Genomic DNA, 13141 nt, shown 5'->3' with positions numbered 1-13141 from the left:
TTAATTGGGACCCCTGCTTTCAGACATAAACTGGTGACAAGGCTGGGAAAATACAGCCCCACATATCCAGTGACACAACACTCATTCAAATTAGAAGCAATAATACTGCCTACATCTATGGATTTCCCTTGTAAGACAGCATAGAGCATTACCGCCTTACTAGGGGTGACAATGGTAAAAGCTTCAGTGGGTGTCAAATTTGAACAAATAAAATACAGCCACACTCTTTTCTCCCTCGTCAAAAAATTGAAGGGAAACCCAACTCTATGTGTGCCATTAAGGGTCCATTCAGTTCCAGGCGGGGTTAACACTTGCAGGATAGTGTCCCAAGTGCTCTCCTCACTTAGTTGGTCCTGTAATTCCCTATACTCATCAGTTTCTAGGGTAGGCAATTTGAAAAAATTGTTGAGATCACTTTTGTGAAATTTGACAGTTTTTCCACTAACAGTGGTTTCCCATGTATAGTCATGGTGAAAAGCATTGGCATAAAATTCTCAAACTACGGGGATGATGGCAGCAATTGGAGGAGCACAAAAAGACTCCCACTTATGGGATCTAATCACAGACTTATACTCTTCAGGCACAATAAACTCATCTTTCCAATTGGTGGCAAAACCTCTCTCCCTAATAAGGCTACGCTCCTTATCTTGAATGTACCTAGAATTGGCTATTGGGTTGGAAAACCTAGGCACATCCTCAAAATTTAAGTCTTCTTCATTCTGAGTGGGTGGGGTTGGTGGTTGTTGTTTATTCGTTTTTCCTGTTTTAGTTCTTTTTCTACTAGTAGACATTATTACACACCAACCAAAGCTACACAAAATAATGCACACACTGTCACCTTTGCTCAAAAGAGCACCAATTTCAACAATTATAATGAAGGTTCAATTTATAATTTTGCACAATCAAAAGAAGCACAATAACAATGATGAATACCTTAAAATTTAAAAATCCCCAAATTTATGGCTTAGAATTGGAAAATCACAAAATTCTCCAAATAAAGTGATCACCCAATGAAATTGGACATACAAATAAGCATGAAGACTTCCCAATTTCAGCAATGTCACTTCAATTTCACCAAATAATGAAACAAAAATATTATCCAAAACTAGGTCACAATTTCCGAAATTCAAAATCAAAAAAACTGAACACAAATGCAAATCCACATAATTCTTCAATACAATTAGTTCAATGATAGCATAAAACTCCAGAAACTAAACAGATATCTATGAAACACCACACATAAATTTCTGATTCACTAGCTTAAGGTGAAAAATTTATGAAGCAAACAATGTAGAACTTAAGAAAAAAATGAGAGAGGAGACTTACAATGGTGGATGATGATGGACAGAAAGTAGGCAAAGATTAAAAGAGAAATATACTTACAAAACCTTGGAGTGATAGGGCCTCTTGAAAAAATTGATTTTGAAGAGAGAAGGAGAATGAGAGAATATAGGAAATTAGGTGAAGAAGAGGAGATGTAGGTGAGAAAATAAGGGAGATACGAAAAGAGAGTTTGATGATATGAAGTTTTTATTTAATTCAATATATGCATTTTGTAATATAAAATTTGGCCATCCTGCGGTCGCATAAAACCAATCCTGCGACCGCATAAACATCTCTAGTTGTTGTAGCCCACTGGTTCTGCGACCGCAGGAATTGGTACCTGCGGTCGCAGGAATCTCAAGTAAATGCCCATGTATTCTGGTGCTGCGATCGCATAAAACCAGTCCTGCAACCGCATAAACATCCCCAGTTATTGTAGACCACTGGTTCTGCGATCGCAGGAATTGGTACCTGCGGTCGCAGGTATCTCCACGAAATGCTCATGTATTCTGTTGCTGCGGTCGCATAAAACCAGTCCTGCAACCGCATAAACATCACCCGTTGTTGTAGACCACTGGTTCTGCGACCGCAGGAATTGGTACCTGCGGTCGCAGGTATCTCTACAAAATGCTCATGTATTCTGGTGCTGCGGTCGCATAAAACCATTCCTGCGACCGCATTAACATCACCAGTTGTTGTAGCCCACTGGTCCTGCGACCGCATAAATTGGTTCCTACGGTCGCAGCAAGCTCCTCGATTGCCCAAATGCTTCTGCTTCTTCCCACTGATTAATTGAAACAAAATAAAAGGAAATTTTTATTAAATTAATAATTATTTTATTTAGTGTTCGATATTTTAGGAAAGTTATTATTAATACTGAGTGATTTAGGATATATAATTAGTTATGTGAGATATTTACTTTAAGGCCCCCAATTCCAAACCGCACATATTGTTAGCAGAATGACTTCCGCTCTTTCAATCTATTATATCCTAATTGTTTTATTAAAAAAGTGTTGGGTCAAGTACACTTATGTGTACTATTCTGATAGCAACTTACTAGGGTGAAGACCTACTTTTTATTTTAATATAAAATTTTTACTCATGACAACCGGTTTTGGTTACCGGTTGGATTTTTTTATAATAAAAAAGTTAGTTAAATAGGGATATAAATGTCTTTCTATACCATGTATATCTTTCCATATAAAAATAGCTATCTGCACATTATTTACAAATGTTAGCACATGGATTAAATAAAAGGTACACAACTTTTACTGTAGGATGCACATTTATATTTTAATATTTTTTTGTTGATAGAACTCATGGCCTTCAACATTTTTATTAATTTTTTTGACTTGAAAGATGATTATCTACTATTTATTTATCTTTTTTAATTTTTGGAAATACATGGTTAAATTATTTTCTTAATAATGAGATTTTGATTGTAAAGTTGTTATTTTAAGTTTTAAAATTCTAGATATTTAAAATTCAATGTTCCAAATATTTAAATTGTTGCATAAGTTGCCTGTGTATTGCGAAAGTACCACCGATCATAGGTCTGCCTTTCATGACGGTTGGTATTTGGATCTAGACCACCTCGAAGGGAGAAGTCTTCATTATAACCTAAAAGTTTGTATTGTATTGTTACATGCTCTTGAAGACGTGATCTGATTGGGAACATGTGTTCCATAATCAACTGAAAATAAGATAATTATTATTCATGCAATGATACTGTTAAATAATAATAAATATATTTATTTTTATTGATTTTAACATATAAATAAAACATATATAGATCAATATGTCAGTCGGTTTGTTTATGAAAATATGATCAATACATAAGCGTAGTAATAACAATTACAAAATGATTCCATGATTTAACTATTAAGAGATAGTGATCTCATAAATAATATCCAGTACACAATAACATTGCATCCAATAGGTTGCGCATTACATATGATCATCATAATCATTCCCAAAAGACTCCTGCATTGAATAAGGCATTCACTTTCACCTCCCGCGTGTTCATTCCCCGATTCTGTGTACCGATCGATACTAACACTGCTTGTGTTTGCCCCTCTTCCTCTTCCAGTTGTGCGGCCACTAGATCCCTTAGTGCTTGAGTAAGGGGGAAATAATATCTCTCAGATATTGGAAAAGCTTTATGGGATTATCAAGCCTCAAGGTGTTTCTAGCCAAGTGCTCTAGTGGATAGAAAAGTTGTGTCTTTCAAGTGAGCTATAGGCTCCTATTTATAGAGTTTAGAGACACCCTTTCAATTTCAAATTCCACCAACCCCCGTGGGTGCATCAGTGTGACTAACACAGTCTCTGTGCTCTTTCTGATGCACCTACTGTCACGCAGATCATTACGGGTGACCGAGGGACTAGTCAGGGTGATTACCCAAGATCTTGAATCGTTTCGATTCACCGAGACAGGGGTTCGGGTTAGGAGTGCCGAGCTGGTTTGGTTGGTCCTTGTTTAAATTTCAGTTTGTTATATTTCAAATCAACATAATAATGTTGAAATAATAAATAAATAAACAAATAAAAAGATAAGACCATGATAGCTTGGAATGATATAGTATATATATGTGGTCTACCATAATGTTTATTTATGATATTGATACTTATGGATGATAAGAGACATTGACTGATTGAGAAAGTCAAGTACAAACCTATACATATATAGAGAGAAAGTGTAGCTATATTATATATAACGATATTTATTGATTGTAGTTGTTGAAGTTGACAAATGTATATAGATATTGCTCATATGGAGCTGTTAAAAAGTCTGACAGTATATATATATATATATATCAAAGCCGTTCAATTCATCTAATGGTGAAAATAAAATGTCTCCACAGGTGCATTTTAATAGCTCCACATGAGCACAGTATATACCTTCTCTGTCACTTACTTTTGTCAAAATCTCCTTTTTCACTCCACCTGCCCCTATTCTACTTTACTCGACTTTACTCTCCCATACTACACTTAATAAATCCAAAAAATCCAAGTGTTATTTATTTTATATATATTTCCCTAAAATTAATTATAAGGTGATCTGTCCAAGGCTGTCTTTAGCTACAAATTCATGATGGTATGTACAGGAGGTTACTGTTTATCCACACTTTTTTGGCACAGACAATAATTCGAGAGTGAAGAAATAAAAAACCAGTTTGACTTTCTACAGGGTATCTACAGATTACTCAATATATAAGCGTGTGTCAGTCGGCTAAAAGTCACAGTAACTATAAAAAAATAATGCCAATAAAGAACTCCATCCGTTCCTCCTCAGACACACTCTAGTTTGAGTTCACCATCTTTGAATTTTTATCTCATCATCTTATTTCCAAGTAATGGGTCGAAAAAAAATTTATGTCGTATTTGTGGGCAAATCAACTGGTATTTTTGAGTCATGGGCTGATTGCAGCAAAGAGGTGCTTGGATTTAGTGGCAGCTGTTTTAGAGGATACAACACCATAGAAGAAGCTATAGAAGAATATGAGTCATATTTTGGTCGTATCACAGTCACACCTCACAAGGTAAACCCTGATGATGAAGAAAACAAGAATAAAATTCAGTATCAAACAAATGGACCAAACGCAACTGCCGAAGAAACCTCAACTTCAGTTGATGAGAACGAAAAAACCTCAGCAAATGAAGTAAGTTCAGCTTTTGCTGTGGGTTTCCTTCTCGGTTCTATGTCCAACCTTCGCATCGGACATGCGTAGTCGATGAACAGGGTCTCCACAAATCCACTTATCTTTAAAGAGTTATTTCTTCCATCACTTTTATTTTACTTTTCAGTAAGCTTGTACACCTCCTTAACTATGTTTGTATTTTAGTTTTTTACCTTCTCTTTTCTGTCATCTACATTCTCAAAAATGGGGTTCTCTGTTCCGGTAGTCAAAAAAACACTAAACTCATATACTGGACTTCATTAAGTGGGCTTTATTCTACTAACACACCCTGCTTTATTGTTGAACCTGTAAGGGCAATAGTTAAAGGTGAAGATAACCTTTATTATCCTTTATAATATATAAAGCTAAAATATGGTCACCTTGCAGTAATAGTTACATATTTTAATAAAAGTCTTAATCTCATAGGTACTTCACGCATCAACTGATTTACTAGTGGACTAGGTGTATATATTGTCACTATTAATCAAATTTTTTTCATCATATTTTCTTATTCTTTTTAATAATCAAAACCCCAACCTTTTTTTCTTGGTTATGGAAAATCTCCATAAAATATATCACAAATATGTAATTATATATAAATTAAATGAATCATAAAAAAATAAACAAAATAAATATTATGCTCTTATAATAATATCCCTTAATTGATGCACTAGTTATGACTTATTTTTTTATTTATATGAGATTAATAATTTCATAGTTTTTTTAATATATATAAAAAAATATCAGGTATCATGTAATTTTACTTATTATTTTTTTAATGTTTTTTTAAAGCTATATAAATTTTGTTATTAAGTTGAACAAAAAACGATGTTTAGGTTTTGATTTTAAATTAAAAAAATGAGTTTAATTAAGATTTTTATTCTAAATGAATTAGTATTAATGATATTTTTTTTAAAATATACTTTTATTTCGGTTTTTAATTTGACTTTTTTTTTATGTTTTTTTAGGGATATAAAGTATCTTTCAAATTTTGTAAAAAAAAATTATTTTTTGAATTTAAAAATACATATATGTATAAATAGAGGTGAGATTTGAGAGAAAGAAAACGTACCAGCACAAAAGATAAAAAATTAAAATGTCTGACACCAAAAAAGAAAGATATATGCCCAGCATAAAAGAGTTGGTCATCACTAAAAACCACCAATGACCTTCTTAAAAAAAGTCTGCACGGTTGGAGTAGTTAAGGTCCCCACAAGAGATTTTTCCCATAACAAAAATGATATCTCTTCTATTTAATATTACACATATGCCCAGCATAAAAGAGTTCTCAAAATTTTCTGTTTTTTTGTAACTTTATTTTTAAAAATTATTTTCTAAAAACAATGCCACACACCCCCACTTATTTTCAAAAAACTATTTTTAGCTTTTTTTTTTTTAAAAAAAAATAGTTTTTTAGTTAAGGTGCCAAATGTGGCGTGCTGCCCCTTTGGCACACCCACATGGGGCCATTTTGTAACGAGCATGCCTTGGTGCTTGATCATTAGTCAAGTCTTGCACCAAGTAACCTCATGGGATAGGGTAGTGGCAGTTTTGTAATATTACATATGTCTCCCAGACAAAAATCATATATGTTCCTGGGAAGACTTTATTTCCCTAGAAGGCTCCTTAGGGGGAGGTGACCTGGTGACTTAGGGAAGCACCATGGCCATCAGCAGATAGGGGCCAAAAATGTGTTCTCCCTTGCCCTATCAAGGCTATATATTAATGAAATAACATTTATCCATACTTGTCCATGTGTGCTTCCTTGTTACTTATGTGTTGCTTGTTTGTTAGCTTCGTTGGGCCACTGCGTGCCATTTGCCTTGTTGTGTACTTTGTGTTGTGTGGACGTTCCTAGGAATGACTTGCTTTGTGCTTGCTCATACTTTGTTATTGCCTGTTGCATGTCCGATATGTGTATGTGGCTAACCGCTGAGTTTGTTTGCCTGTAGGTGTGTGTTGTAGGCTGACTTGCTAGCTTGAAGAGTCTGCAAGTGCCGCACATTCTGTCTAGTTGGAGCACCCAAATAGCCGGCCCATGACACCAAACACCCTCTATATTTCCTTATTTGATATATTTTGTAAAAAGTTGGCAAAGATAATTAGCCAACTATGTTGATTTATTTTGAGAATTTAATAGTCCTAATTTAGTGTTGTATTCTTTTCATTCTAAGGAATAATAAAAAATGTAACCATTTATTTGCAACAAATTTATGATATTTTAAAATACTAATGTAATATTTTAAATTTATGCTTTACAAACTAGTTTTTCTTTTCAAAATGTTCCCACATAAACATAAAAGGTTGAGTATTAATATCAAGAATGTATTTTCGAAATATAAATATTTTTATTAATTATTCTCTATTATAGAAATAAAAAAAAAGGTATTTGAATAACAAAATAATATTAATCTTGATTAATAAAAAAAATGCAATATTGTCACAATCCCACTGAAAAACCCAACAAATAGCATTTTATAGAGATAAAATATGACAATGGCCAATAGCCCTGTAGTTGATGTCAACCACAGTCAAAATGGATTGTGGGCCACGCATAAACCCAATGAGATTAGGGTTTGGTCATCTTTCTATTGTTATATTAATAGAACATAACATCAAGTGAGAAGACATAAGACATCAGATGCATTTCACTTTATTTTGCCAACAGAGAAAAATAGAGAACTTTGTTAGCTCTGAATTGTGAGAAGAAGACTCTCTCATGTGTTGAGATTTAAAAGTGTGTTCTTCAGTATCCTACCAAATAGCATAGACATCTACTTGTCTCCTTCTATTTGTGTGAGCCACAGTATGAAAGATGGTGGGTTAGGAGGCCAAGACGCATTGAAACTTCACAAGCGATTTTAGGACTGTTCCAGCCATATTTTGAAAATTCTTTGAGAAATGGAAGCTGTAGATATTTTTCTAAGCTTTCCAAAACGTGTTGAATCATCCAAATAAGAGTTAAATCGAGTGAGATATAGCCTTTTCTTTGTAATTCTCATAAGAGACCATTCATGTTGTATGACCTAAATTAGTTGACATTCAGGCTATGTTTGGTTGGAAGAATGGAAATTTAGACTATAGGGAGTTAATGGATTCAAAATTTAATTTCAAAATTATTATAAAATATTTATGTAATTTTTTTAATATTTCTTTTTTAGAATTGTGAGAAAAACCTTATCCTTTCATCTGTTTTCTCCCACCATACATTCTTTGATTTGTTAGATATTCATACAATAACTTATTAATAATTTTGCATACAATTTAGAACACTATAAAAATGTAAAGAATACAAAAACTATACCTGATTCACCTATAGAGAAAACGTGAATTGTTAGTGCAATACTAACCAATTAAGCATTCCTCCCTAGGATCAGATTATCAGACTACAGAATAGCGATGAGACTATTTATATATATAGAGTTAGGGATGAGACTTAGCTTATATTAACCTAGTTGGATTGGACCTCCTCATCAAATACTTCAGTTAACTAAAAAGTCCACACTCATGCGGTTTGAGGTCAATGCGGTGCGGGTTGCGGTTTGGAAAATTATTCAAACTGCATATGCGATGCGGTCCAAAAAATTAGAAAAAAACCGCACCAACCACACCACTAGTTACAATATACAGTTAAAGATAATCACAATATTATTATTCTTTATAAAAATATTATTTTTTTTTTTTAAATCATAGCTAGTCAAATCTCAACACTCAATGTTAAACCAAAACCATATTCTAGTTCAAGTTTCAAGTTTTGTTACAAAAATATATTTTAAAGTTAAAAAATTAGCTTTGTAAATCTTTGTAATAATCATGTTAAATAAATTTATAAATAGTTATGTAAATGTGAGTTACAAAAATAATTTTCTTTGTTGTGAAATTAGTTTTGTAAATTGTTGTTACAAAAATATAAATTTTGTTTAAAAAAATATTATATTTCATCCATCTGTAACCGCATTTTTCATATAAATATACATACTCAATAAAGTATTTTATAAATAATAAATATCTTAAATTTATATTCTTAAGTTGTATCGCATAAATTTGATGGTTCCTGTAATTTTTTAGTACAATATTGTAACTATATGGAAAAGTATAATAGTATTATATATATTTTGTTTATGATTTTTTAAATATAAAATATTTTCGTAAATGTTAATTACAAAAATATATTTCTTAGTTCTAAAACTATATTGTTAAATTGTTATTACAAAAATAAATAATTTAGTTACGAATTTGTTTGGAAGTTTTATCTTAAAAAATAAATCTACAATTATATAACGAATTTTTGTAAATATTATTTACAAATATGTAACAGATATTTATAATTTTGTAATAGATATTTACAAGTTTGTAAACGTTGATCACAAAAATTTATATTTTACTGTTTTTATTTGTGATTTTATTACTCCGTATTTACACTTTTGCCACTCTTTATTTTTATTGAAAAATTATGTATTTTTGTAATGCAATTTTCTTTTCAAATTTTTTTTAAACTTTTAGTTAGTTGTAGATTTCCAAATTGTAATTAGAAATAAAAAAAAAAAAATTATTCAAAAGAAAAACGTTGTTACTGACAGTTACATAATTTTAAAATATATATGTATAATATTAAATGAAAAAGCTGCCAATTTGAAATATTTTTAAAAAAAATAATTGACAAAAAGTTACTGAAAACCCTAATATATCTATAGTCTTAAATGAAAAAACTATTTGAAGGATTTAAAAATTTTAAAATTTATAAAATATAATTAATTTTAAATACATATTTTATTAAATATTTAGAATATTTTAATAAAATAAACTGTTAAAATAAAATATTTTTGTTATCTACGTAACTTTTAGAAAAAATATATGTAAGAGAATAATAGAATTATATAAATAATAATAATAATAATAATAAAGAATATGAAGAAGATAGAGAAAACGATTATTAAAAACACAATATAGCAATAAAGTACTAATTTGTAGTGTACTGTGAAATTAATTTCCATGCAAATAATAAAGTAATTAGGGCCAAAAATTAACTTGAATTGATCTCCATGTGAAGAAGGCCTTAAATTTACATATAATTCCAAAAGGGATAAGAGTGGCACTGTTCTCTAACAGTGAATGAAATGAAAGCTGGTCCAGATCAAATTTGAAGGCCAACTCTACAGTCCATATATGTATATATATAAATCTGACAAAAAAAACTAAGTAATATATATATAGGAAATTTATTTGGTAAGACCTTAAAAAAAAAGTCCTTTTAAAAAAATCTGTGAAGTGACGTTGATTTAAAAAAAAAAAAACCATATATGTGCGGGCATTCCGTACGACCGCACATAAGAAATGCCCTTTAGCTTTATATTAAAAAAGCTTTATATTAAAAGTGTGTGTATGTGTTAAAGTTAATAAAGCTAGCTAGCAATTTTTAGTTTACGTAAATTCTTTTAAGGTGTAACATAATGTTTAATAATACATAAGTGTATATCCATATCCTTCTTTTTTAACATTTTTTATTGAAATTAAAAAAATGACCACAAACACAAAAACAACTTAATGTTATAGAATATAGAAGCGTGACAAAAATTATAACAATATTGATGGCCTTATATTATCTTATTATATTATAAGGTCAAGTAATCTATACCAGATCCATACATATGTACTTAATTATATATTTACACACACACAATCAATTTTGTCGAAGAGCACTCTCATCCGGTGCTCTACTCCATCCTTTAAAATACATCATTAAAACACACATTTTTCTATTTTACCTCTAAGTTTTACATTTTACCATACATCAGATTTTCTATTTTTTTTCTCTATATCATTTAAATATTATATTTTCACACATTTTTTATTCATTTCAAATATATTTTTTAATTATCAATAATATCCTTATATATTATAATGTTATAAAAATTAATAAAATATTCTTTTGCTACATGAATAGTTCTCCCTAAATATGGCTTAACACTGTAGATTTATGTAAAATATTTGTAAAGTACAGTAGCTATTCAGCATCCAATGGATGTTGTTTTAAGGATTTTTATCTATATTTTATAGATATTAGCTATTTTGACTCTTCCAATGTGAGTGCTCTAATGATGATTGGCATATCGTCTAACAATAATCACAAATCTACTAGCTCATTTAACAACAACAAATGAGGAATATAATTATGCAGTAGATTTGGTGAACATTGCCTTCACTTTAATTTACTAATAGATATAAAAATTGTTAATTCTATTTTTCGCATATTTTCATAAAAAAAAATTGAAAACGCCCTAAAAATATATATTGGAATCACTTACTAAGATATATAATAAAAATAGGTGGACAAGATAAATAAAAAAATATGTGTACAATAATTTTAATTTATTCAAAATTGTAAAACCTACTGACTATATGAGGGAAAAAAAATCACTACACAATAAAATATAGCCATTAAATATACCATCACAAATTTTACCACAAATAATATAAAAAAATATTATTTTATCCTTTCAGGTTATAATCACAAATTGTGGCCTCGTTAGCTAATGACACAATTCTTTAAGTATATAATGAAAAATGAATTAACTAATTTAATAGAGATATATTTAAGTATCATTACTAACAAGATAAATTTTTTATAAAAAAATATTATAATTAAAATGAAATGTGCATGCATAAATAAATTGGTTTATACTTTTTTGGACCCTGTGTTTTATCTCATTACCTGTTTGGACCCTGTGTTTTGACAAATTACTTTTTGGACCCTATGTTTTGTAAAATGGTTAAAATAGAACCCTAAATATAACAACACTGTTTTTAAGCAGAATGAATTTATTTTTATTCTGAATTGTTAGTTTAGTAAATTATTTGTGATTTTAGTTGAGAAAACATTGACCAAAACCGGGTTTAGGGTTCTATTTTAATCATTTTACAAAACATAGGGTCCAAAAAGTAATTTTTCAAAACACAGGATCCAAACAGGTAATGGAAAAAAACACAGGGTCCAAACAGGTATAAACCCTAAATAAATATATATTTAAATGATTCAAGATATGTTGTGTAGGTTATGTTTACCTTTCAATTGGGTTGGGATGAATACAGTGGCCATATTTTTATATAATGAATAATTTATCAAAATTACTCTTTATTTTAATTTATTATTATTTCTTCAATTTGGGTATAAGAAATGTTACACCTACAATATCGACACATTTTTGGGAATGGATTAATTGAATAAGAACATCATGTTTATCCCTATAATATGTATCAACTAATAATAAAGGGCATGGAGCAGAGGTCACTTCGTTGAATTTAATAGTAGGACATTGATATTGGTATAGTTTGGCCAAGTGGTATCTTATTTCCATAGTATACATTCACATAGAACACATAATTTTGTTTTTGTAAGAAAGGGACATTTAAAACCGGATTATTGATGCTTGGGATTGACAAAGTATTAAAATAATATATAAATTCATTTCATCAGGGGCATTTGACAACCAAGTGATGGGACAATAAGGTCAACACTTGTTGTAGGAGTTAGATAACATTTTAAAAAATGCTATTAATCCCGATTGAAAAAAGTGGCTATTATTTTCGGTGGGTTCTACTAATTTATAACAATAAAAAATACTAGTTTATTTTAAAATAAAAATCTACTATTATGTGGGCCCATGTGAAATTTTTTGCATCTTATTTCTTTCTTTGTGAAAATTAATAGAAAAAACTGTTATGATGAAACAACCCATCCATCTCAAGATGAATAAACGTGGGTCAATAAACTGCACTGAAACCAATGTTGTTTTGTCATATCTTTAAAAAAATCATCTATATCTCTAGCAAATTTGTGGAAAGGTGAGACGGGATTGCCTGCGTTTGTCATTGTGTCAGGAAGCCAACATTACAAAGCATGATAATTAATTGCTGGTAATTAATTGCTGGAGAGGAAGATTGATGAAATATTTTGATGGACTCAATGGGATAATTATATTTAAAGTAGAATCTAAATATTATTAAAAATGGTCCATTGATTCTTAACCTTTGAATAACATAACAAAACGTCATTGGTTAAAACTGGATTGGAGGAGGCGGAGTGAGAGTTTTCTTTGTTGCTCATTCGGCGACTGTTTTGTATGCACTGCAAGATCGCCT

The 13141-nt window shown here is 30.3% G+C and overlaps 1 protein-coding gene across 1 annotated transcript; it reads left to right on the top strand.

Annotated features, from left to right (window-relative positions):
- The first annotated feature begins 4678 nt into the window (after positions 1-4678).
- On the top strand, positions 4679-5053 carry LOC133814156 (uncharacterized). Its single transcript, XM_062247150.1, has one exon. It carries the CDS (start codon positions 4679-4681, stop codon positions 5051-5053), a length of 375 nt encoding a protein of 124 aa, XP_062103134.1.
- The last annotated feature ends 8088 nt before the right edge of the window (positions 5054-13141 follow it).

Source organism: Humulus lupulus, chromosome 2, assembly GCF_963169125.1.
Source record: "Humulus lupulus chromosome 2, drHumLupu1.1, whole genome shotgun sequence".
NCBI lineage: Eukaryota > Viridiplantae > Streptophyta > Magnoliopsida > Rosales > Cannabaceae > Humulus > Humulus lupulus.
The sequence above is the reverse complement of the archived record's forward strand: the minus strand, read 5'-3'. Positions and strand labels throughout refer to the sequence as shown.

Bases quoted from the DNA above. Each gene is read 5' to 3' on its own strand.
- LOC133814156 (XM_062247150.1), top strand. From the start codon at position 4,679: ATGGGTCGAAAAAAAATTTATGTCGTATTTGTGGGCAAATCAACTGGT.